The 27,757-nt window shown below is 35.4% G+C and overlaps 1 protein-coding gene across 1 annotated transcript in view; it reads right to left on the reverse strand.

Annotated features, from left to right (window-relative positions):
• MMP16 (matrix metallopeptidase 16) overlaps positions 1–27,757 on the reverse strand; it is a 358,245-nt gene that overhangs the window by 37,681 nt on the left and 292,807 nt on the right. The window contains exon 7 of the mRNA XM_030839261.2: positions 24,086–24,224. Within this exon, the coding sequence (XP_030695121.1) occupies positions 24,086–24,224 (139 nt within the window). The remainder of the gene's footprint in view (positions 1–24,085; positions 24,225–27,757) is intronic.

Consider the following 27,757-nt stretch of genomic DNA (forward strand, 5'->3'; position numbering starts at 1 on the left):
TAGGAATAAACCTACCTAAGGAGACAAAAGACCTGTATGCAGAAAGTTATAAGACACTGCTGAAAGTAATTAAAGATGATACAAACAGCTGGAGAGATAGACCATGTTCTTGGATTTGAAGAATCAACACTATGAAAATGACTATACTATCAAAGCAATCTACAGATTCAATGCAATCCCTATCAAATTACCAATGACATTTTTCACAGAACTAGAACAAAAAACTTCACAATTTGTATGGAAATAAAAAAGACCCTGAATAGCCAAAGCAATCTTGAGAAAGAAAAATGGAACTGGAGGAATCAGGCTCCCAGACTTCACAGATCAATAGAGATCAATGGAACAGGATAGAAAGCCCAGAGATAAACCCCTGCACATATGATCACCTTATTTCTGATAAAGGAGTCAAGAACATACAATGGAGAAAAACAGCCTCTTCAATAAGTGGTGCTGGGAAAACTGGACAGCTACATGTAAAGAATGAAATAAGGACACTCCCTAACACTATATACAAAAAAACTCAAAATGGAGTGAACACCTAAATGTAAGGCCAGACACTATCAAACTCTTAGAGGAAAACATAGGCAGAACACTCTATGACATAAATCACAGCAAGATCCTTTTTGACCCACCTCCTAGGGAAATGGAAATCAAAACAAAAATAAACAAATGGGACCTAATGAAACTTAAAAGCATTTGCACTGAAAAGGAAATGATAAACAAGACAAAAAGAGAACCATCAGAATGGGAGAAAATATTTGCAAATGAAACAACTGACAAAAGATTAATCTCCAAAATTTATAAGCAGCTCATGCTGCTCAATATCAAAAAACAAATAACCCAATCCAAAAATGGGCAGAAGACCTAAATAGACATTTCTCCAAAGAAGATATACAGATTGCCAAGAAACACATGAAAGAATGCTCAACATCGCTAATCATTAGAGAAATCCAAATCGAAACTACAATGAGGTATCACCTCACACCAGTCAGAATGGCCATCATCAAAAAATCTACAAACAATAAATGCTGGAATGCATGTGGAGAAAAGGGAACCCCCTTGCCCTGTTGGTGGGAATGTAAATTGATACAGCCACTCTGGAGAACAGTATGGAGGTTCCTTAAAATCTAAAAATAGAACTACCATATGACCCAACAATCCCACTATTGGTCATATACCCTGAAAATACCATAATTCAAGAGTCATGTACCACACTGTTCATTGCAACTCTATTTACAATAGCCAGGACATGAAAGCAACCTAAGTGTCCATCAACAGATGAATGGATAAAGAAGATGTGGCACATATATAAATGGAATATTACTCAGCCATAAATGGAAAGGAAATTGAGTTATTTGTAGTGAGGTGGATGGACCTAGAGTCTGTCATCCAGAGTGAAATAAGTCAGAAAGAGAAAAACAAACAATGTATGCTAAGACACATATATGGAATCTAAAAAAAAAAAAAGGCTCTGAAGAACCTAGGGGCAAGACAGCAATAAAGACACAGACGTAGAGAATGGACTTGAGGACATGGGGAGGGGGTAGTGTAGGCTGTGAGAAAGTGAGAGAGTGGCACGGACTTATATATACTACCAAATGTAAAATAGATAGCTAGTGGGAAGCAGTCCCATAGCACAGAGAGATCAGCTTGTTGCTTTGTGACCACCTACAGGGGTGGGATAGCACAGGTGGGAGGGAGACAGAAGAGAGGAGGTATGGGTATATATGTATATGTATAGCAGGTTCACTTTGTTCTAAAGCAGAAACTAACACCACATTGTAAAGCAATTATACTCCAATAAAGATGTTAAAAGAAAATCAGTGTGATATACCATATTAAAAAATTGAAGAGTAAAAATCATATGATCATCTCAATAGATGCAGAAAAATCTTTTGACAAAATTCAACACTCATTTATGATAAAAACGCTCCAGAATGTGTTCCTAGAGGCAACCTGCCTTAACATAGTAAAGGCCATATATGACAAACCCACAACAACCATCATTCTCAGTGCTGAAAAACTGAAACAATTTCCACTAAGCTCAGGAACAATACAATGATGTCCACTCTCGCTACTATTATTCAACATAGTTTTGCAAGTGCTAGCCATGATAATCAGAGCAGGAAAAGATATAAAAGGAATCCAAATTGGAAAAGAAGAAATAAAAGTGTCACTGTTCACAGATGCCATGATACTCTGCATAAAAAATCCTAACGATGTCACCAAAAAACTACTAGAGCTCATGAATGAATTTGGTAAAGTTGCAGGATACAATATTAATGCACAGAAATCTCTTGCATTAATATATACTAACAATGAAAGTCAGAAAAAGGAAACAATCCCATTTACCATTGCAACAAAAAGAATAAAATACCTAGGAATAAACTTACCTAAGGAGGTAAAAGACCTGCACTCTGAAAGCTATAACACACTGATGATAAAAATCAAAGATGACACAAGCAGATGGAAAGATATACCATGTCCTTGGTTTGGAAGACTGAATATTGTCAAAATGACTATACTGCCCAAAGCAATCTACAGATTTAATGCAATCCCTATCAAATTACCAATGGCATTTCTCAGAGGACTAGAACAAAAAATCTTAAAATCCGTATGGAGACACAAAAGACCCCGAATAGCCAAAGCAATCTTGAGGAAGAAAAATGGAGTTAGAGGAATCAGGCTCCCTGGCTTCAGACTATACTACAAAGCTACAATAATCAAGACAGTATGGTACTGGCACTAGAACAGAAATATAGATCAATGGAACAGGATAGAAAGCCCAGAGTTAAACCCATACACATATGGTCACCTTATCTTTGACAAAGGAGGCAAGAATAGACAATGGAGATAAGATAGCCTCTTCAATAAGTGGTTCTGGGAAAACTGGACAGTTACATGTAAAATAATGAAATTAGAACATTCCCTAATACCATACACAAAAATAAACTTAAAATGGATTAAAGATCTGAATGTAAGACCAGACAGTATAATACTCTTAGAGGAAAACATAGAAAGAGCCCTCTTTGACATAAATCACAGCAATATCTTTTTTGACCCACCTCCTAGAGTAATGAAAGTAAAAAAGAAAACTAATCAAATGGACCTAATGAAGCTTAAAACTTTTGCATGGCAAAGAAACCATAAACAAAATGAAAAAACAACACTCCAAATGGGAGAAAATATTTACAAATGAAGCAGCATACAAGGAATTAATCTCCAAAATATACAAACAGCATGTGAAGCTCAATATCAAAAAACAAAACAAAACAAAACAGTCCAATCCAAAAATGGGCGGAAGACGTAAATAGACATTTCTCCATAGAAGACATACAGATGGCCAAGAGGCACATGAAAAGATGTTTAACATCACTAATTATCAGAGACATGCAAATCAAAACTACAATGAGGTATCATATCACACTGGTCAGAATGGCCATCATCAAAAAATCTACAAACATTAAGTGCTGGAGAGGGTGTGGAGAAAAGGGTACCCTCCTACACTGTTGGTGGGAATGTAAATTGATACAGCCACTATGGAGAACGGTATGGAGGTGCTTTAAAAGAGTAAGAATGGAATTACAGTATGACCTAGCAATTCCACTACCGGGCATATATCTTGAGAAAACCATAATTTAAAAAGACACATGAACCCCAATGTTCATTGCAGCACTGTTTACAGCAGCCAGGTCTTGGAAGCAACCTAAATGTCCATCAACAGAGGAATGGATAAAGAAGATGTGGAATATATATACAATGGAATATTACTCAGCCACAAAAAGGAATGAAATTGGGTCTTTTGTAGAGTTGTTGATGGATCTTAAGAGACTGTCATACAGAGTGAAGTAAGTCAGAAAGAGAAAAACAAATATCTTATAGTAATGCATATATGTGGAATCTGGAAAAATGGTACAGATGAACCTGTTTGCAAGGCAGAAATAGAAACACAGATGTAGAGAACCAACTTATGAATGCCAAGAGGGGAAACGAAGGTTGGGATGAATTGGGAGATTGGGATTGACATATATACACTAATATTTATAAAATAGATAACTAATGAGAACCTGCTCTATAGCACAGGGTACTCTACTCAGTGTTCTGTGGTGACCTAAATGGAAGGAAATCCAAAAAAGAGGGGGTATATGTAAACATATAGCTGGTTCACTTTGTTGTACAGCAGAAAGTAACACAACATTGTAAAGCAACTATACCCCAATAAAAAGAAAAATAAACTCGCCATGTAAGAGGCTGTCCATACATCCTAAAAAAAGAAAGAAAAGGATCTTTTGCTAGAATTAATTAATTGAATTATTAATCAACAACTTAGTACACATACCAGGCACTGCTTTAGGCACTAGAGATATGGGAGTGAACAAGAAGGGCAACATCTTGGGCTTCCCAGGTGGCACAGTGGTTGAGAGCCCGCCTGCCGATGCAAGGGACACGGGTTCGTGTCCCTGTCCGGGAAGATCCCACATGCCGCAAAGAGACTGGGCCTGTGAGCCATGGCCGCTGAGCCTGTGCGTCCAGAGCCTGTGCTTCGCAATGGGGAGGCCACAACAGTGAGAGGCCTGCGTACCGCCAAAAGAAGAAAAGAAGGGCAACATCTCTACTCATGGAGATTAGATCACAGTGAATGGGTATGGGGAAAACTGACCTTAAATAAGAAAAAGAATGAAGATAATTTCAAAAAGAAAAGTGCTATAAAACAGAAAAAAAAAACATTGATATAACAATGTAGTGGTGGATGGGGGGCTTCTTTGTATTGGAGATAGGAAAGATCCCTTTATTTGGGTGACAGATGAATTGTGACTCACATAATTCAAAAGAGCCAACCCATTGAGGATGGTTTGAGGGGGAGGAAATACCAAGAACAAATGTCCCAATGGGAAAAATCTTGTTAAATAGCTAGAACAAAACATTGTAGGAGTATATAGTGAGGATAGAGGTGAGGACCTCTATTTCCATGGCCTTGTCAAAATTTAAACTTTATTGTAAGTGAAATAGGAAGCCACTGAATAATTCAGTTTAAAAGGTTTATTTATTTATTTATTTATTTACTTACTTATTTATAAGTAGTCTCGAATAAGATGGCAGCAATAGAGTTGGAAAGGAATCATGACATATTTTGGAGATGATATTTATAGGCATTGCCGATGGGTTGGCTGTGGGGAATGAGGAAAAGATTGTATCATGGAAAATCCTGAAGTTCTGACTTTTGTAAATGAGAGAATAATATCGTTACATAAATAGACAAAGATGACTGGGGCGGATATGCTGTTGGGGGTTCAATTCAAAAGTTTGAGAGGTCATTTAGATATCTAAATCAAGAAGTCAAATAGACAATTGGATGTGTGTTTGAAGATAATAGATTTTAAGTCACAAGCATAAATATGGCATTTACTAATTTATGATTTCATGAGATAATACAGGGAAATATATAGAGCATGAAGAGAAACCAGGACTGGGTTTCTAGAAACATGTGATCCCAAAAAAGATCACATAAGGGATGAGGGAAGAGTAGGCAAATAGGAAGGAGTTGGAAGAGACAAGGAAGGAAGACTAAAGTAAAAAAAACCCAAGAATCCAAAAAAGAGAGTGGTCATAAATGGCTGTCTATAGTCCAAATATATCTTGAAAGCCAAAAATATATACAGTTACCTACAGGGATTTTCTACAAAATTGACCCACGTGCTCAAATTTGAACTCATTAAAAGACCTTTCTTCTTGTTTTTCCCTGTTTGGTATGCTAGTTACTCAGTGGCTCACATCTGAAACCTCCCTGTTCATAGTTTTTCATATCTATTGTATCATTACATTCAGCTGGTTTGATTTTGTAACTCTTCCTTGAACCTGCCCCCTGCAGATCATTCTTCTTGACCCAGGTTCTAGGTATGCTTTTCCATCATCCCTTTTAAAGTCAAGTGTCTTGTCCACAAGCTCTAAGGTAGGTCTCATTGTTCTCCATAGCCTCCCTATATATTACCACTCCAAACCTAGAGCCAGTTAAAAGTCTGCAGAGTTATGGAGATATGGGTTAGGAAGATCAGAAGAGATGAGCAGAGCCATTCATGTCTCTTTCTTGTTAATATGATTCAGGGAATATTGAGAGACTTTCCCACCCAGCAGAGGCAACTGAATAGTCATTATGCATTAGGAGGCCTACGAAGCCATGATTCCCTAGGCAAGCATACATTATGAGGAAGAAGAAATCGAGTAATCAGAGAGGTAGATTGAAAGAGAAAAAATAATGGGGTAAATGCAAAGAACAAATAGAAGAGTAACAAGGAGGCCTATTAGAGAGATGGCATGTGTAGCCAGTTTCTGAGCTATGTGACTTCCTGTCACACCCACTCCTAAGCTCAATTAACCTGGTTGGGTTTATTTTTCTTTTTATTGAATGAGACTGTTCAATATAACTTTTTGACCATCCAAACATAACACAGATATTAGGTGTATAAGACCAAGTCCATTGGCCAAAGTCCTGGCTGTTAGCCACTGTATCATATGCCTTCCAGGCTTGTGACTTAAGAGCAGCCCTTTTACTTTATAGCTTGTATTAGTCCAGAAGCCTCCTTCCTTGTTTCCCTGCCTCCAGTCTGCTTGTCTTTTATCTATCTTCTATAAGGTCATTAAAGATATCTCCCTAGAATGTATGCCTGATTTTATCTCTTTTGTTCACATTTTAAAGTGGTTTCCCATTGCATTTGCAATAAAACTCAAACCCAACTATAAGTCATTTCAAGATTCTTCTTAATATGGGTCTCTTATTACACATTACATTACATTCTGCTTAGTTACCTTTCTGGAAAACTGGTATGGCTCTTTCAAGACTTAGCTTGACATCATGTCTTTGGAAAGCAGTTCCTAGCTGAGCAAAGTGGGCCTCTTACTTTGCCAGAGTGCTCAGTCTTCACTTTTATCATTTTACTTTGTACTCTGCACTTTAATGAATCACAAGCCCGCCACCCATTATAGACTGTGTACAACTTGAGAACAAACATATCCGATTCCATTTTTCTGTAGCACCTTGTATATAATGCCTGGAAAGTAACAGGTGCTTTATAAATGGTTAGTGATTCAAAGAACCATGTTTAATATTACACAAATAATTGAATACAAAATCCAAAACTTTCACACAAAGGGACAATAAAGATTACATAAACAACATCATGGACTTCAGTCTTGTGTCTTGCTGATAGAAGGAAAATTAATTTTATAACTATCAGCAAGTCTAAGAAAATTTAAAAGCATGACGCAGTACTGTGTGATTATATTTAATTGTATGTTGGGAAATATTATCATAAAAATATACACCTCTCCTGAGCCATTGTTTAATCTGAATACTTTATAAAGAAAAAAACTACACCCAAAAGGCCCAGGTCACTTCCTTGCCAGAGTTAGTGTGATGGAAAATCCACAGAGCTGTTTTCCAGCTTGCTCTATATTTTAGTCATATCTCTGTGGCATTTAAAATGGAAAACCTTACAACAATAGAAGAAAGAGAAAGAAAGTCCTGTTCTGTTAGCCTGTACCTCAGTGACTTATTACATCCATTCCTTTCATCTCAGCTTTATTTACGAAACAGTATATAGTTTCAATGCCTCCCATGCTGGCTACGTAAGAGTAAAACTTTTACCAGCTCAACTCAGTTGGTTGTCTTTTCTTTCAAGCAGAAGCACTCTAGTATGCTTTAGAGCACTTCCATTTGCAGTTCCTAAACTCAATCCTTTCCATGAAAATTTCTTCACACTCTTTCTAGGCCTTCTAGTGATGTTGCTAGGCTCAAGGGTACCCAGGGTGTCCTGGTACATACAACATGAGAAAATATTCACAGAAACACAGTTTTTTATGTGTGTCTCAGGAGAGGACAATGTGTGAAGAAAGACAAAGACTTACAGTTCTTCCAGAAAAGCCTTGTTATTATATAAAAGTATTATTCTGAGGAGAGGGAATTGTAATGTGTTTTGGAAATACTCCCCAATACTGTTGGTCAAAAGTTTTCCATCAATAAAAGAGAAACTATTTGCCCTTCACTTTTAGTGATCAAGGCCTTTGTCTTAAAAGGTCTCAATTAGCTTTAATTTTTTTTTCTTTTAGGAACAAACACTAGGGGATTTTTAAAATGTATTCATTTCTCTTTAAAACACAAAACAAAAAAGAAAACTCATCAGTAAACATTTGCTGTAAGGTTGCATGATGAGATTCCAGCAGTTACATACAAAACAATTTAAAATGAACAACATCTTGCCTGCTGAGTATTTGTGGCATTAGAATTCAAGAAAATAATGCAACAATGATTGTGAGCCATACAGTTAATTCTCCAAGTGCTTATTAAGGAAATACAATTATACAATTCCTTTTGTATCTTGATGAGGTAAGATTTTCACATGACAAAATTGAAGTGACTTTGTTCCTATTTTTTAGATTTTCAGTAAATATGTAAGATTCATATTCAACTATTTTTTTTTTAATAGGAGAAGTGGATCTTTAAACTACCTTACCATCAGACGGTCTGGTTCTCTAGGAAAATATTGCCTCTTTGGCAGAAAGAAGGCATTTACTGGATTTCATATGAGGTTGATTTCTGGAATAAGTGGAAAAAACTGGTCCTTACTGACTTTGTACTTGGCAGAATGCAGAGAAAAATATCAACAAGTCTGAGTTAAAGACAGAGAAGCTTTATAAATAAAACAAATAACCTCAATGAATGTTTGGGTTTTGAAGGGACTTTATAGATCATCTACTCCAATAATTTTTCAATGAGATTCACCAAGCAATGCATCCAGCCAGACAGCCAGACAGCCAGACAGCCAGCCAGACAGCTAGCCATCCAATGTATACTTGTTAAGAGCCTATTATAGCCAGACACTGAACTAGGAGCTGTAGATACAACAACGAAGGAAACACACTAGGGTCTTGCTTTTGTGGAGCTGAGAGACCAGCACAAGAAAGAGCTAAGCAAACAATACCAAAAGGAATTTTTAAATTACGTGCTTACTCCTACAAGGAAAAGTATAGTGTCTAATTACTTTTAAGAATTTTTATCAAGAGGACAGTGCCTACTCTGGAGGCTGAGACTATTACTTATTCTCGTAACACCCTTGAACTGAGCCACTGTTACTGAGAGGAGTGCACTGTATTGTTCACATGTACTGGATCAGAAAAAAACGTTGAGAATTCAGCCTAGCCTAACACATTTATTTTACAAGTCAAAAAAGTTATGTGCTTGAAATCACACAACCAATTGCTAATAGATTTGTACTACAGTCCAGGTCTCTTAATTCAGTGCTTAACTTAATTCCAAATTGACTTTCAAAACAGAACATGTATACACTCTGTCTGGCTCTCAGAATTGCTGATAATTTCCTGCTTCCTTTCCCCTTTATCAACTTTATCAATTCCACATTTATTTTTGGAAGTGTTTACTAATTAATCCAGTGTATTATGCTCATGCCTTGCTCATTGTATCCCCATGAATTAGATACCTTTTTTAAATTACCAAGTTTTTAAAACAATCAACTGTATTTTTGTCTGCTCAGAGTCTACAAAACTCTACTTATACATTTATATTTTGTATCTTCTATTACAACAGTGGTCAGTAAACTAGGGCTACCAGCTGCTGCCGGTTTTTGTAAATAAAATTTTATCTTAACACAGACACACCAATTCATTCACATATTGTTTAATCTGCTTTCATCATGTAACAACAGCATTTAGTAATTATAATAGAGACCTTATGGTCTGCAAAGTCAAAAGTATGCGACCTTTTACATAAAAAATTAGAACATAATTTCACATTGGCTGGCTTTTCTTCATATAAAATGAGCCTGTACGTGGATTATCCACTAAATTTTAGTGTTCTTTGAGAACACTATAAATTTTTTTAAAATTATCATAAATAATATATTCTTTATTAGTCTCTGTCATTTAGTGGAACATTCAACAGCTTTGAAATCAGAACTAGGGGATGAATGCTCTACCAATTATTAGCTGTGAGATATTGGGCAAGTCACTAAATCTGAGGCTTCCTTTCCTAATTTGTACATAAAATACTAACACCTCTCATAAAAAGTTCTGGAAATAATGATAGATCAAATGTATAATATACCCAAACTGTATTTGGCTTATAGTACCCAATAAATGGTACTTCTTATATAACACAATATTCGGCTGAACAAATTTGCCTTCTACCTACACAAATAAATAATGTCAATAATCAATGATTAAGGACACTGATGTCAATGCCCATTATTTGGATTACCTTTTTTTTCATTCTTCTTTATTATTTTTTTTCAATATTTTTTAAATTAAAAAATAATTTTAACATCTTTACTGGAGTATAATTGCTTTACATTGTTGTGTTAGTTTCTGCTATATAACAAAGTGAATCAGCTATATGTATACTTATATGCCCATATGCTTTCCCTCTATCGTCTCTCTCCCACCCTCCCAATCCCACCCCTCTAGGTGGTCACAAAGCACCGAGCTGATCACCCTGCACTATGGGACTGCTTCCCACTAGCTAGCTATTTTACATTTGGTAGTGTATATGTGTCAATGCCACTCTCTCACTTCGTCCCAGGTTACCTTTCGCCCTCCCTGTGTCCTTAAGACCATTCTCTACATCTGTGTCTTTATTCCTGTCCCCTAGCTTCTTCTGAACCATTGTTTTTTATTAGATTCCATATATATGTGTTAGCATACGGTATTTGTTTTTCTCTTTCTGACGTACTTCACTCTGTAGGACAGTCTCTAGGTCCATCCATCTTACTATAAATAACTCAATTTCATTTCTTTTTATGGCTAAGTAATATTCCGTTGTATATATGTGCCACATCTTCTTTATCCATTCATCTCTTAATGAACACTTAAGTTGTTTCCATGTCCTGGTTATTGTAAATAGAGCTGCAATGAACATTGTGGTACATGACTCTTTTTGAATTATGGTTTTCTCAGGGTATATGCCCAGGAGTGGGATTGCTGGGTCATATGGTAGTTCTATTTTTAGTTTCTTAAGGAACCTCCATACTGTTCTCCATAGTGGCTGTATCAATTTACATTCCCACCAACAGTGTAGGAGGGTTCCCTTTTCTCCACACCCTCTCCAGCATTTATTGGTTGTAGATTTTTTTATGATGTCATTCTGACTTGTGTGAGGTGATACCACATTGTAGTGTTGATTTGCATTTCTCTAATGATTATGATTAGTGATGTTGAGCATCTTTTCATGTGCCTCTTGACCATCTCTATATCTTCTTTGGAGAGATGTCTATTGTGGTCTTCTGCCCATTTTTGGATTGGGTTGTTTGTGTTTTTGATATTGAGCTACATGTGCTGCTTGTATATTTTGGAGAGTAATCTTTGTCAGTTGCTTCATTCGCAAATATTTTCTCCCATTCTGAGGATTGTCATTTTCATCTTGGTTATGGTTTCCTTTACTGTGCAAAAGCTTTTAAGTTTCATTAGGTCCCATTTGTTTATTTTTGTTTTGATTTCCATTTCCCTAGGAGGTGGGTCAAAAAGGATCTTGCTGTGATTTATGTCATAGAGTGTTCTGCCTTTGTTTCCCTCTAAGAGTTTTACAGAGTCTGGCCTTACATTTATGTCTTTAATCCATTTTGAGTTTATTTTTGTGTATGGTTTTAGGGAGTGTTCTAATTTCATTCTTTTACATATAGCTGTACAGTTTTCCCAGCACCACTTATAGAAGAGGCTGTCTTTTCTCCATTGTATATTCTTGCCCCCTTTATCAAAGATAAGGTGATCATATGTGCATGGGTTTATTTCTGGGCTTTCTATCCTGTTCTATTGACTTATGTTTCTGTTTTTGTGCCAGTACCATACTGTCTTGATTACTGTAAATTTGTAGTAGAGTCTGAAGTCAGGGAGCCTGATTCCTCCAGCTCTGTTTTTTTTTTTTTTTTTTTTTTTCCTCAAGATTGCTGTGGCTCTTTGGGGTCTTTTGTGTTTCCATACAAATTGTGAAGTTTTTTGTTCTAGTTCTGTGAAAAATGTCATTGGTAGTTTGATATGGATTGCATTGAACCTGTAGATTGCTTTGGGTAGTATAGTCATTTTCTCAATATTGATTCTTCCAATCCAAGAACATAGTATATTTCTCCAACTGTTTGTATCATCTTTAATTTCTTACATCAGTGTCTTATAGTTTTCTGCATACAAGTTTTCTGTCTCCTTAAGTAGGTTTATTCCTAGGTTTTTGTTGCAATGGTAAATGGGAGTGTTTCCTTAAAGGCCATATATGACAAACCCACAGCCAACATCGTTGTCAATGGTGAAAAACTTAAAACATTTCCACTAAGATCAGGAACAAGACAAGGTTGCCCACTCTCATTAGTATTATTCAACATAGTTTTGGAAGTTTTATCCACAGCAATCAAATCAGAGAAGAAAAAGAGATAAAAGGAATCCAAATTGGAAAAGAAGTAAAACTGTCACTGTTTGCAGATGACATAATACCATACATAGAGAATCCTAAAGATACTACCAGGAAACTACTAGAGCTAATCAATGAATTTTGTAAAGCAACAGGATACAAAATTAAAGAACAGAAATCTCCTGCATTCCTATACACTAATGATGAAATATCTGAAAGAGAAATTATGGATTACCTTTTAATTTCTATATTGTTTATAGGTAGGTTACTCAAGAAATTTGAATACATACCCAATTTTGGAGGTCATGCCACTTCTCATTACTAGCATTTATTATCAAGCAAGCAGAGAATTTATCCAGAGAAGTATTTGAATACTTATCCAAATGTGGTAGACACTGAGGTGAGTGGCTTAGATCTCCCCTGAATAAAGAACTGGCCATTCAGCTGAATGCCTTTGGATCTGATAGTTAGGCCAAGCAGTCAGCTGAGTGCCTTTTGTTGGTCCATGCTCTGTTTGGGCAGCTTCCAGCTTCCTGACTGAGCACAGCAGGTACTAGATTCTGGCTATTTCTGCCCTACCTGGGACTTCTCTAGTGGGCAATCTTTGCCCTGGAGTTTCTTGTTGGGTTTGCCAAGACACTGTGCCAGTCCTGCTTCCTCCCTCTTTATCTTTCACAGGTTTACTTCCCTCCCTGTAACTTTATCATAGTGTTTGCTTTCCAGGGAACTCAAACTCAAACACAAGAAATAAAAGTATGTGGCAAAAGTTTTTGAAAATGAGGAATATTTCGACACAGAAGCACTATTGATGAAAAAATATTGCAGTTTGAAGTATAAATAAAAACTGCCATAAGAAAATCATACAATAGATTTTCTAAATAATTATAAATACATAGAGGTAAAATACCAAGGGAGATTTTCAAATATTAAATGTTTGGCCCCTTGGTTTAGATGATCACTTCATGTCAATATAAAATATTAATATTAAAATTTTCTGAATATTTTTAATTCAAAAAAATAGCACAGTTTACATGTTATAAATCTATTACTGTGTATACCAAGGCCACTGAATGTAAATTTCTTAATTTAATGTAACTTTTTAGGCATCAATTTTCCATTATTTCCTATACAGAAATAAGTAATCCTATATTCATCTATTTATATTTATATTAAAAGATCTTTTAGATTATCCATTTTACTATGTAAGAAGCAATGTATTTCTACCTCAAATGAACTTCATTAGCATTTCCTAAGTCTTTCAAACGTGATAATTTGTAAGCAGCATAAATAAATTGCAGTTTATGAGCATTTGAAATAAAGTAGTAATGCAAGTCACATAAACCATTTCTTAAGCAAAAGTTTTCTTTTTTTGTCATCTTGTGGTACCACAGATTTTAGACAACTCTTCTCTTTTGATATGCATCTTTTGTATTCCTTTCTTATTCCCAAATTTTATTACCCTCCTCTTTTCTGCCTCAGATATTTTGGTTCCTATTCTATAAGAGATTTTTGCCTCTTGAAACGAAAATGTCAAATAGGTTAAGTCCTGCTTAAAAGTTATTGAGTGATAGCAACAATACGAGACAACTTTTGAGACAATTTTTCAACTACTTAATTTTGACTACTACTGATTTGGACAACACTGAAGGTGTTTTTTAAATTTACGTCCAACTCTTGAAGGACTTTACACCAGCTCAATTTCTAACATAGATTTTTGATATTATTAACTCATAACCATTCAGCCTGAACATGACTAGTAATCGAGGATATAAACACCTGGCTTGATTGTGCTTATAAAATATGACTCTATTACACAGGATTTACCTGAGTGATATTCAGACAGCTGACTAGCACAAAGTGTGTAGTACATTAAGTTGCTGGAGAAAAGCATATTACTTCCCTGAAGGGCAATACATTTTCTATTTCTGGGGCTTTCTCACTAAATAAAACAACTTTTGAACATAAGTAGAAGAGACTGACTCAGTTCACTGATAAATATCAAGTAGAGGAATGAGGGGGTCTGTTTAGACATCATTATTCTAAACAACAACAGGTATACCATGTGTCACGTATACCAAACCATGAGACTGGCTAGCATGGAGTGGAAAGGCTCGCAGTTTATACAACCAGCCTTACACTCAAATATACACAGCTATACTGAGTAGCATCTTGACCAGTGAAGGGAGATATTAAGAACTGGCTTCTTAAGGAAAAACAAAAGCAATAACTATAGATGTGAGGTTGAAAAGAAAATTCTTTAAGATATTTAACTACTTACTTATACCTTGTTTCATTATGCAAAAATGTGATAAAATAGTAAAATATAAACAAAAATAAGACTAGGGAAAATAGAATAGAGAGCAAGAAATAGAACATAGATAAGTAATATAAAATAAAAAATATGGAATTATTCAAAATGTGGACATCAAAATATGTTATATAGTCATTTCCAATACGAACACTTATTTGAAAATATAATCATTGTAAGTTGTAACATCTAAATTAAATTGAGATTATATAATTTTAAATATGATATCTGCAGTAAATGGATTAATTCTATATTAATATTTAGTTAATTTCTCATGTTACTGTTCTCAGTAGCACAAGAACTTTAACCAAGAAGAGAGGTTGCTGGGGAATGAGGCATCTCTGCTATCTGGGGACACCCTGCTTGATTATCACTGGGCTTAAGTAAGTGACTGAACCAGAACAGTATTAATTTGGATGCTCATAATTAATATGATGTGGAACAATGAAGGAATAAAATTTTACTACCCATGGTCACCAATATATTTAAATTTATGAAATACTTAAACTATTCCAACATAAACTGATGTGACAAGCAATAAACAGCACATGTTTAAAATATGTAATTTGTTTCAACATATGTATATATCTGTCAGCATATCCAGCAGATCTATATAATCAAGATAATGAACATGTTCATCATCCTGAAATGTTTTCTTATGCCTCTCTGTATTCCATACTGCCCAATCTATCTCACTTGTCCTTAGGCAACCACTGAGGTACTTCGTATCACTATAGATTAGTTTGCACTTTCTAGAATTTTATATTAATATAACAGTACAGCATGTACTCCTTTTTTGTCTGAAGTTTTTAACTAAGCATAATTATTTGAGCTTCATTCATTTATAGTACAAATCAGTAGTTCATCCTTTTTTATTGCTGAGTAGTATTCCATTATATGAATATTCCATAGTTTGTTTATCTATTCACCTATTGAGGATATATGAATAGTTTTCAGTTTTTGTTTAACAAAAATATGTCTGCTTTGAATATTTGTGTAGATGTCTTTGCACAAATGTTTTCATTTATCTTGGGAAAATGTCTGAGTGCAATGGTGTCTGTATGTTTAACTTTTAAAGAAATTGTCAGCTTGGCATGGTTGCTTTGGCATGGTCTGTCTTTTTAAATTTAGCCACTCTAACAAATATGCATCTTATAGTGGTTTTAATTTACATTTCCCTAATAACTAATATTGCTTAGTATCTTTTCATGTGCTTACATGGCATCTGTACATTATCCTTGTTGAAGTTTCTGTTCAAACCCTTTGCTTATTTTTGAGCTGCTTGCTTTCTTTTTATTGAGTTTTGAGAATTCTTTACATATTCTGGATACAAATCCTTTTTCATATATGTGTTTGCAAATATTTTCCCTTAGTTAATGGAATGTCTTTTTATTCTCTTAGTGTCTTTGAAGAGTAAATTTAAAAAATTTTGATGTCCAACTTACCATTTTCTTTTATGAATTGTGATTTTGGCATTAAATATAAGAAATTTTGGTTTAAGCCATAGTCACATATACTTTTATCCTAATTTTTTCTAGTTGTTTTACAGTTATATGTCTTACATTTAGCTTTGGACCACTTAGAATTCATTTTTATATATGGTACAAGGTGTGGATTAGAATTTATTTTTTTGCATATGAACATCCTATGTTCTCAGTACCATTTGTTGAAAAATTATCTTTTCTCCACTAAATTTTCTCTGTATTATTGTCAGAAATTACTTGTTCATATACATTTTTAGTCTATTTCTGGACTCTCTATTTTGTTTCACTGATCTAGTTTTTCTATCTTTACACCAATGACACACTGTCTTGATTAATGTAGCTTTAAAATAAGAACTGAGGTAATTCCCTGGTGGTCCAGTGGTTAGGAATCCAAGCTCCCACTGCAGGGGGTCCAGGTTTGATCCCTGGTGGGGGAACTAAGATCCCACAAGCTGCATGGCAAGGCCAAAAAAAATAAATAAATAAGACTTGAAATCAAGTAGTGTTTTCAAACAGGTTTTGTCTATACTAGGTCTTTTGAATTTGCATATGAATTTTAGAATCAGCTTAACAGTAACTACCAAAAAGCCTGCTGAGATTTTTATTGGGATTGTACTGAATCTATAGATAAATTTGGCAGGAATTGACGTTGTAATAATATCAAGTTCTTGAAGCCATGAATAAGGCATATTTGTCCCTTTGTCTTCTTCACTTTCATTTAGCAAATTTTTGTAGTTTTCAGTGTCTAGGTCATACACATTTTATTTGGATTGATCCCTAAATATTTGATATTTTTGATGTCATTTTATTTTTTTTTTTAATTTCAATTATTGATTATTCTTTGCTAGTATGTGACGGGAGAAAATTATCCCTACATCACTTGCTTCTCAGCATGTCTCATGAGCAGAGGCACTGATAACGTCTTTCTTTTGGACTTTATTTCCAAAGATGTTTGTATATCAACAATCTTGGGTTATAGAGAAAGCATCTCCCTCCACAATAAAGGGAGGGTTTGTTTACTCTTCAATTAAATAAATAAAAGGCCTCCTCTGGGGAAAGGTTAAGCAGCTTACTGCTTATTGAGGAAGTGAGAGAGTGGCATTGACATATATACTCTACCAAATGTAAAATAGATAGCTAGTGGGAAGCAGCCACATAGCACAGGGAGATCAGCTCAGTACTTTGTGACTACCTAGAGGGGTGGGATAGGGAGGATGGGAGGGAGACACAAGAGGGAGGGGATATGGGGATATATGTATACATATAGCTGATTCACTTTGTTATTCATCAGAAACTAACACAACATTGTAAAGCAATTATACTCCAATAAAGATGTTAAAAAAAAATTTAGTTTCTCTAAGCTTGTGGCTCCTCTCCTGCACGTAACTGATTACAAGTATAGGCGTTAACAGGCCCAGTTCATGTCACCCTTTGAGAACTGGGGCTCAGGGAACTCATACAAATGGCTACTGCTTTTGAGTCTTTCTTTTTCTCTGAGTCAGGAATCTCATGTCTTCTGCCAACATTCATGAAAGTGTGGCAGGCTAACTTGCTAGCTTACAAATAGGGTAAAGTCTTAGACCCTTCACAGTCTTGAAAACATATAGAAATACAATTAATTTTTTGTATTATGGTCTTATATCTTGAAATTTTGCTAAACTCACTGATCAATTATAGATAATTGGTTGATGGCATCCAATTTTCTACATAGACAGTCATGTTGTCTGTGAACATTTTGACAGTTTTACTTTATGTTTATTACACTAGGTAAAACCTCCAGTAAAATGTTGAATTGAATTGATAAGCATGAACACCCCTGTCTTATTCCTGATCTTATGGGGAAAGTCAGACATTGTGAATTTTACCTGGTTGGGTGAATATTTTTATATCCCTATAATTATTCTTGAGCTTTGTTCTAGGACTGTTACTTAGAAACAATTTGATTACTTCAGGTGTTTTAAGATTTGTTAGGTAGGACTGAAATAGTGCTTCTTCTGGGATAATTATTCCCCACTACTGAGGCAAGACTCTTCTCAGTATTCTATCCAGTGCCCATGGACAACACGTGACTGGTAGGAACAAATACTGTTAGCCCTATGTGAGGGTCAGGCATTGCTTCTTTTATATCTATCACAAGATTCTTTCTCCAGACTTCAGTTGCATCCTTACACACATATGCTGACCAATTCTCTCTCCCATCCCTTAGGAGTTTTCTTTGATAATCTCTAGGTCTTCACTCTGTGCAGCTCTTTCCTCTGCATTACTTTGTCTTGTGAACTATAGCCACCTTATTCTCACTTGACTCTCAGCTCTATCTCCTCAACTGAGAGAATCTTCTGAGCTTTGCTTGGATTTCTGTATGTTGGGCCACAGCCTGGAAATTCTTTCAAGACAGGAAACTGGGGTGGTTTCTGGGCTTATTTCTCTTTGTTTTTAACTCTCAAGATTCACTGTCTTTATTTCTTGATGTTCAATGTCGTGAAAATCATCACTTTATATACTTTGTCCAATTTTTGGTGGTTTTAGGTGGAAGGATAAATCTGATCCCTATTATTACATCTTGGCTGGAAGCAGAGCCCACCCTTATACTATATTTTTACATAACAAAACTCAATAAAATTCTATTAAGAATATAAAACTGATCACATCTATAGAAGGCAAGCAATATATGTTTTTATAATTGTGTACTGGCAACTCCCACTGCATATGACATACAAACACATACAATTTTGCCCAAAGTTCAAAAATTATACACATTATACCAAAATATGAAGTTTTAATTGTATCTAGCAGCTTCCTATTCTTAAGATATTTATTAAAGTTCACTTGAATATAACATATGCTTTATTTATATTACTAAGACAGTATTTATATTTTATAACTAAAATTATAATATTAGTTTATGGTTATATTCAAATCCACACCTTCAAATTCTTATGTAAGATGAAAGCAAGGCTAATACTAAGTACATTTAGGAAATATATGATTAAATAACTTTGTGTATCAACATGGGCATCAGGTAAACAGAAGGAATAAAAGGCTAAACTAGTTAAGTACAAGTACTGCTGTATAGTACAGATTAGAAGAGAAAAACATAAAGGAGAAAGAAAAAAAGGGAAAGAGGGCCAAAGAAAAGAACAACTTGGAGAAGAATAATGCTTAAACACATTAGTAACAGTTATCCAGGATGGCTGGTATAGGCTGAGACCAATGTGTATAGAGCTGTGAATACAAACACAGATTGGGACTTGAATTTTATTCTTCATTCATTCAATAATTATTTGTTTAGTGTTTACTACATTCCAGTTATTGCTTAAAACAGAGTTCAGCAAACTAGGACAAACGACCTGTTTTTATACAGCCCATGATCTAAGAAGAGTTTTTACATTTTTGAAGGTTAAAAAAAAAAAAAGATATGTAATAGAGATGGTATGGGCTTCAAAGGCTAAAATATTTCCTATCTGGTCATTACAAAAAAAGTTTGTCAACTCCTGGTTTAAGATCTTGGGGATACAACAGTATTTATTTATTTATTTATTTATTTATTTATTTATTTATTTATTTATTTTTTACTTAGAAAATGTTTATTTTGCAGTTTAAGAGGCTTGTTTTCCCTGCCCGTCAGTTGACAGATGTTTAGTGACACTTAATATGTACTCAGAATAAGGTTTATTCTAAAGCTCTCTATATGCTATAATTGTATACCTCCTTTGCTCGTTATTTATTTATTTGTTTGCTTGTTTATTTTTTAACATCTTTATTGTAGTAAAATTGCTTTACAATGGTGTGTTAATTTCTACTGTATAACAAAGTGAATCAGCTATGCATATATCCCCATATCTTCTCCCTCTTGTGCCTCCCTCCCACCCTCCCTATCCTACCCCTCTAGTTGGACACAAAGCACTGAGCTGATCTCCCTGTGCTATGTGGCTGCTTCCCACTAGCTATCTATTTTACATTTGGTAGTGTATATATATCCATACCATTCTCTAACTTCGTCCCAGCTTACCCTTCCCCCTCCCCGTGTCCTCAAGTCCATTCTCTATGTCTGTACTTTATTCCTGTCCTACCCCTAGGTTCTTCTGAACCATTTTCTTTTTTTTAGAATCCATATATATGTGTTAGCCTATGGTATTTGTTTTTCTCTTTCTGACTTACCTCACTCTGTATGACAGTCTCTAAGTCCATCCACCTCACTACAAATAACTCAATTTCATTTTTTTTTATGGCTGACTAATATTCCATTGTATATATGTGCCACATCTTCTTTATCCATTCATCTCTTGATGGACACTTAGGTTGCTTCCATGTCCTGGCTACTGTAAATAGTGCTACTTTGAATATTATGGTACATTACTCTTTATGAATTATGGTTTTCTCAGGGTATATGCCCAGTAGCGGCATTGCTGGGTCATATGGTAGTTCTATTTTTAGTTTTTTAAGGAACCTCCACACTGTTCTCCATAGTGGCTGTATCAATTTACATTCCCACCAACAGGGCAAGAGGGTTCCCTTTACTCCACACCCTCTCCAACATTTATTTTTTGTAGGTTTTCTGATGATGGCCATTCTGACCGGTGTGAGGTGATACCTCATTGTAGTTTTGATTTGCATTTCTCTAATGATTAATGATGTTGAGTATCCTTTCATGTGTTCGTTGGCAATCTGTATATCTTCTTTGGAGAAATGTCTATTTAGGTCTTCTGCCCATTTATGGATTGGGTTGTTTGTTTTTTTGATATTGAGCTGCATGAACTGCTTGTATATTTTGGAGATTACTCCTTTGTCAGTACAACAGTATTTAAAAGAAAAAAAAAAAACTAGAGAAAACCTTGACCTTATGAACTGATATTCTATTGAGAGGGATACAGATGAGCAATAAATAAGTGAAACATAGTTTGCTGGATGATATGTAGAAAATTAAACAGGGAGGGAAATTGGACTGCTAGAGATGAGGTGGTCTCAAGGTCCATAGAGCAAGATGGGGATGATGGTCTTGGTGTGAGAGTTAATCTGATTATCTAGACTTTAAGGTGATAAAGGCCATAAAGAGATGGTGGCAAGCTGAGACACTCATTTTGATTGTTACTATTGTGAGAAGGGTAGGAAAGGGAGTGGTGTGTCACCCAAATCTCAGGGTTCTAGGACTCTTAACTCTCCTGCCAATAATGAGATAGATACCAGGGAAGGGAGTGGTCTTATTGGAAACAACCAGAGCTTATGGCTCCCTCTGCATAATCAATGATGTTTGGAATAAGGGAGCTGATGTTCATAGCTGGGTTTTGAGAAGGTTTATTTGAAGGTAATGTGGAGAGTAAACTGAAGGAAGGAAACATCACAGCAGGGTCCTTGGAGTGACAAAGTTCTAAGGTTAGACATTTCCTGATACAGACAATATATCAAGAAGACACCACTGGGCTTCCCTGGTGGCTCAGTGGTTGAGAGTCCGCCTGCTGATGCAGGGGACACAGTTTCGTTCCCCAGTTGGGGAAGATCCCACATGCTGCGGAGCGGTTGGGCCCATGAGCCATGGCTGCTGAGCCTGCGCGTCCAGAGCCTGTGCTCCGCAATGGGAGAGGCCACAACAGTGAGAGGCCTACGTACAGCAAGAAAAAAAAAAGAAAGAATGAAAAAAAAAATGATGACACCACTAACAAGCTAAACTTTCTTAAAGTTTAATATATATGTGACAAGAGACAGAGTTGTTCCTGTTGTTAGCATGATGACATAAGAAATACCTTATTGAGTCAAATTAATATTTAACCATATTGTTTTCATTAAAATGTTTGTTAAGCACCTACTATGTACCCAACACTGTTCTGGGAACTGAAAATACAGTGGTGTACAAGAAAATATAAACAAGCTCCATCTCTCATGAAATTTACATTTGAATGCTGTAGATAATTTCAGTTTTTTACAAGAGCTGTGCAAGTTGGAAGATACTGCTTTAAATGGAGTGGGCAGGGAGGGCACTCTGTGGAGGTCCCTTTTATGCCAGCTGTTTAAAGATGAAACGGAGCTAGCCATTCCAGAGCGAGTGAGTGAGGAGAGACAACATGAAAAAAGTGAGAAGGCCCTGAGGCAATAAAGAACTGTAGGAACACTGATTTATGACTGTGGCAGTTTCTCCTCAGGCAGTTTTGTCAGAGTGCACTATTCATCCTGTGATGAGACAGGACCCCATGGGACAGCCCTCAAGCCATAAGCTGCCTAGGGTTTATTCTTCACTTTTTTCTGCTGCTACCGAGCACAGGACCAAAGAAGAGTGTATGGGAGGGTAATTTTTCTCCAAATATCATGCCCGTAAGATTCAGAACATTTCGATGTATCCTTTCTTTGTCCACAATGGTATAGTACATGTACATTTCCACAATGATACAGTACATGGATGGTTTGGGCTTCACTTAAATATCACGAGTCTCTCAAACCCTGTGTTTTCATTACTCTTCTCACTACTATGAATTCTTCTAGCTTGATCCTGAGAATAATTGCTTTTTTTTTTTGGTTACTTCCTTTATACACTTATTATAGATAGCAGGAGGGCAGGAATATTAATAGTAATCACACCAGCAGCAGTAATAGTTGGCATTTATTGAGAGCTCGCATGTACCAAGCACTTCACATGTAGTCATTAATTTATCTTTAATCCTAAAATGGCAAGCACTACTAATCCCATTTTCCAGGTGGAGAAACCGAGGCAAAGGGAACTGAGTAGCTGTTCAGTTCTTACAGCTAGCAAGTGCTCAAAATTGGCAGAATGAATGCAGGATCATCATGTTCTTATAATTAATGTACTATACCCCTCTTTCTCAAGTTATAATTTGTAAAGATAAGTTCTGAGTATATACTTTCACTTTACATGTGTTGTTTGGACTTCACTTAAAATATCACAAGTGTCTCTCAAACCCTGTGTTTTCATTACTCTCATCACTGCTATGAATTCTTCTAGTTTGATCCTGAGAATAATTGCCTTTTTCTTTTTGGTTAAGATCCTTTTCTTTTCCCTCAATCTCAATCCTTATTTGAGCTTATTCTCAGACCTGTAGGCTCTTGGCCAATCCATTCAATCATATTCATTCTTCACTCTAGTTTTCCTCCGATCATGTTCTCTTCACAATTCTCTCAGTCCTACAACTCAGTCAATCTGTGTTCCCTTTCCCCCCAATAGACTTAAGATTTATTGTTTTGAATATTAGTAAGTTTAGAAGATGGAGTACCAGTCACTTGACTTAAGTTCACTTTACCAGATAATTTCACTTTTGCATGTTAGACATTAGTATTTGTGCAATTGAATTTTGTCACTCAGATAAAGAACAAATAATAAATTTTATTGGGTAAAATGATTGGGTGAATTTTTTCTACTCATAAGTTTTCCTTGTCTTTATGAGCAATTTCTTAGTTTATTGAAAACTATTTAACATAAACTGACTAAATCAAGTAAAGTTTAAGAGATTATATATGAAAATAAAAAATGAAATGGATTTCATTGCATAAAAACAGCAAGCAGCTCCAAATGCTCTTAAAAAAAGAAAACCCAAACCCCTTAGTTAATAGAAAAATGACTTTTAATTCATTCATTCATTCACTTATTTGTGTATTTATTTTTTTGGTGCTTTTAAGTCAAATCTAAAAATTCTAAGCGATCACAATGCCTCCTAAATTTGACTTACAAATGAGGATACCAAATGAGAAAATGTAACTTAGAGAATTAAAAATTATCTTTGATTTTACTTCATTTATATTTGTAGCCACCATATGTGGTTCATTTTATAAAATGAATTAGCTACCTAACCTCACTCAACAGTCTTTACTTATTCATCTCTATATCTGCAGCAAGGCCCTGGGCAAAATGACCAAGATACAGCAGAGCAAGACATGGGAAACATTCCTTACCTTTAAAGAAGACAAAATTCCCATCACTGTTTTCATAAACTGCATCAATACTAGGAGGCAAGCCCCGCCAGAAGTAAGTAATTTGCATGGGGTATCCATCCATCACTCTGTTGTTTCTTACTCGCCAAAACCACTGGTCCTACAAACCAAACACAAGCATCTTTCAACAAAGGTGAGACCTTGGGGAATTTCCCTGTGTGATGGTTTAATGCTTTCACAGCTAAGCTAGTGCTGTTATCACTGGCCTGTATCAAAACAGTCAAAGAAACAGCTACCTTGCCCAGAATGATCACAAACGTTCTGTAGTAAACTACCCAATGTCTAATCCATACATTGTGGTTAAAAAGATAATGTAAAAATACTTAATCTTGGCAGTTTACATTATCTCCAGGGCTTTCTAGATTGAAAAACAGAGGTAGCACAGACAAGTTCCTGCCAGATTTGTGGATTAAGTGAGCTTTCCAAAATATAAGAGCAGCATATGAACACATGCACCTTTGCATTTACAGACATGTGCAAGATCTCCACCTGAAGTGTTGGGATGAAATAGGGAGGCCATGCCTCCTGGTATGCCCATGTTACACCTACTTTCCCATGTAATTATAAGTAGAGTCCTCTTTCACCTTCAAATGTGTCCTGGTTTGGATGATAAATTATATTGTCACCTTAAATGAACAAAGTAAACTTGAAGGAAGATCAGCAGAGTGGATTCCAATCTGGGTCAATTGCCTCTCCTATTCGCTCTCATAATAACCTGTACTTCACTCAGTCATAGCACAGGCCGTTTTATATTAAATGTGTTTACTCTTATCTCTAGTGAATAATATATATGACTTGCTACATAGCAGGTATTTATAAATATTGTTGACTTAATAATTAGACTACACACAATAGTTTTCACCATAAATTCTCACTAAGGGCAAAAACTCTTTCCCCAAAATGTATATCTGATGACATTAAATTGTTTTCTATTGAAAATTTTGGAATAATTTAGAAACTATCCAAAGTGCTTTAATATTAGAAAAACTAGGTATATTTAAAAAAATTAGTTTCCAGTAAATTAAAATTTACTATTACATTTTATTTCAGTATTTACAAGCAGAGTTTTACTTGCAAGTTATATATTTGTACTATTTAGATAAGTGCATATCACAAAAATACTTCCATTTCAATTGTCCTCTGCTCTCTTCCCCCAGCTTAGGTATTAGCAAGTGATTTATTATAAAGCTTTCCCAAGCTTTTGGCTAAGAATAGTTTAGCCTGAGTAGATTTCCTAGAATTTGTCAGTTATTCATATATTCATTCATGCACACACACACAATCTACTAAGGATTCTTGGATTTCAGGTGATATGATAAAAAGGAGATTTCTTCCTATCTAAATGAATCCCAAATATTAAAATTGTCTTAATAATCTTTGAATAATTGCTCTAGTTATAATGGGCTGTCTTCTCTACTTATTTTGCTATTTACAGATAAAGGAGGAAGTAGGGGGCTTCCCTGGTGGCGCAGTGGTTGAGAATCTGCCTGCTAATGCAGGGGACACGAGTTCGAGCCCTGGTCTGGGAGGATCCCACATGCCGCGGAGCAACCAAGCCCGTGAGCCACAACTACTGAGCCTGCGCGTCTGGAGCCTGTGCTCTGCAACAAGAGAGGCCGCGATAGTGAGAGGCCTGCGCACTGCGATGAAGAGTGGCCCCCACTTGCCACAACTAGAGAAAGTCCTCGCACAGAAATGAAGACCCAACACAGCCCAAAATAAATAAGTAAATAAATTAATTTTTAAAAAATCAGAGAGAACATTTCCCGGCTGTGGTCAGAGGAAGTGCTGACTACTGAATAAAAAAAATAAAAAAAAAAAAGGAGGAAGTAGCTTAATTAATGACTGAGCTCACATTCTATTCTTGTTCTGTTCCTTGATAACTGTGTCACCTTGGTTGAGGTGCTAGTTACTGAGTTATTACCAGTAACTGACTCATAGTATGATTACTATATTAAATGTAAAGGACTTTCTGAGGATCTGGCACATGGTAACATTAAAACTCTTGGTGGTTATTGTTAAAATTATATTGAAACTAGGTACCCTGGTTTTCCTGTTTATAGTTCTGTTTACAATTTTGTCTTGTTCCTTATTTCTTCTTCAAATTTTAATCATATTTTGGCTCTAGACATGCATCTCCTTCCCACAACATCTCCTTATGTTATTAACCTTATGTTGATAATTTCCACAGTACCAGGTATCCTGAATTAATAAATGTTTTGATCCACGTGCAGGAGATACATTAAGCTGATTTTAAATTACAAAGTTATTTCATGAAAAGATTGATCTAAGAAAATATGTATGGGCATTAAGATTCAAACTTTAATGTCAGCAGATGATATTCTGATAATTTAAAACAAAAACAGCATCTTGGTCTAGCTGCAACAGGGGTTTTTAACTGGGTGTTAAAGTCATTCCAATCTCCACATAAAAAATTTTTAAATTATTGTAATATATATCCTAAAATAAATAAAAATGGCTAAAAACCTACTGGATTCTGACAAAGAAATAAGTGACCATGATTATTTATGGAACAATTAAACAAAAAGCTCTTTAAGATGAAGAATAGGAAGAAATTGGATGAAAAAGCCTGGAAATATATTCCAATTTTTCTCAGAGAAACACTTCACATTGCTAGAATCTCCCCCATACTGAGACAGGGCCAGTGGACAAATAGGCTGCAGTCAGAAGATAGAAGTACAATCCCAAAATGCCACTAATGATGTAAGAAATGAAATTACTCCCTCAAGATAAGCAGAGTTAATTTGCAAATCTTCTCAAGGTAATGCGGAAGCATAGATGAATTCATGATTATTTCTCATTGATAGTAGCCTTGGCAGAGAGTCATATAAATTGTAGTTGCTCTGGTTGTGATTCTATTCAATTTATTCAAAACTCCTCTGTTTAGCAGCATTCAATGGTACAAATAATTTAGTAAGTATTCTGTCACAGATGATGTAAACACATACCACAGTCACAATAGATGGCCACTTCAGAAAAAGTGCTTGTGACTAATTTGCAGAGAGAGGATATTTAAAATAATATTGAGGTCTCAGTGCAAATTATCCTTCCAAATTAAACTTTCTCTGACCACCTTATCTAAAATTGAAGCCCTTCACTCCACCCACCCATACTTGCTTTTACTCTCTCCCCTCTTCTGCTTTTTCATTATTGATTACATTTACCATTGTTTTACACAATACATGTTTTACTTATTTTTTGTTCATTCTCTCTCCACTGGAACAGCAGCTCAATGATGGCAAATGGGTCTGTCTTTTGTTTTCTTATGGCTTCCTATTTCCAGGAAAATGCCTTGCACACAGTAGAAGCTCAGTAAGTATTTATTGAAAGAAAACAAAAGTTAGGGAGGAAAGGGCAAAGTTAAAGTAAGTGATTTTTTTTAGAAGCCAAAAGCTATATGGGAGTCATAAGAACACAAAAGTGCTATGAATAGAAAGATGATTAGTACATATTTCATTTTCTGCAAGGGTATGATATATAAAGGACTTTGAACCATGGGTGGATGAAAAAAAAATGTTTTCACCTTTCCAAACAATGTGTGTTTTGTTTTGGCCTATGATGTAAAGGAAAGAATGAGGAATCACCTCTACAGCCCCCTAAAAATATTGTTTA

Source organism: Globicephala melas, chromosome 17 (assembly GCF_963455315.2).
Source record: "Globicephala melas chromosome 17, mGloMel1.2, whole genome shotgun sequence".
NCBI classification, from domain to species: domain Eukaryota; kingdom Metazoa; phylum Chordata; class Mammalia; order Artiodactyla; family Delphinidae; genus Globicephala; species Globicephala melas.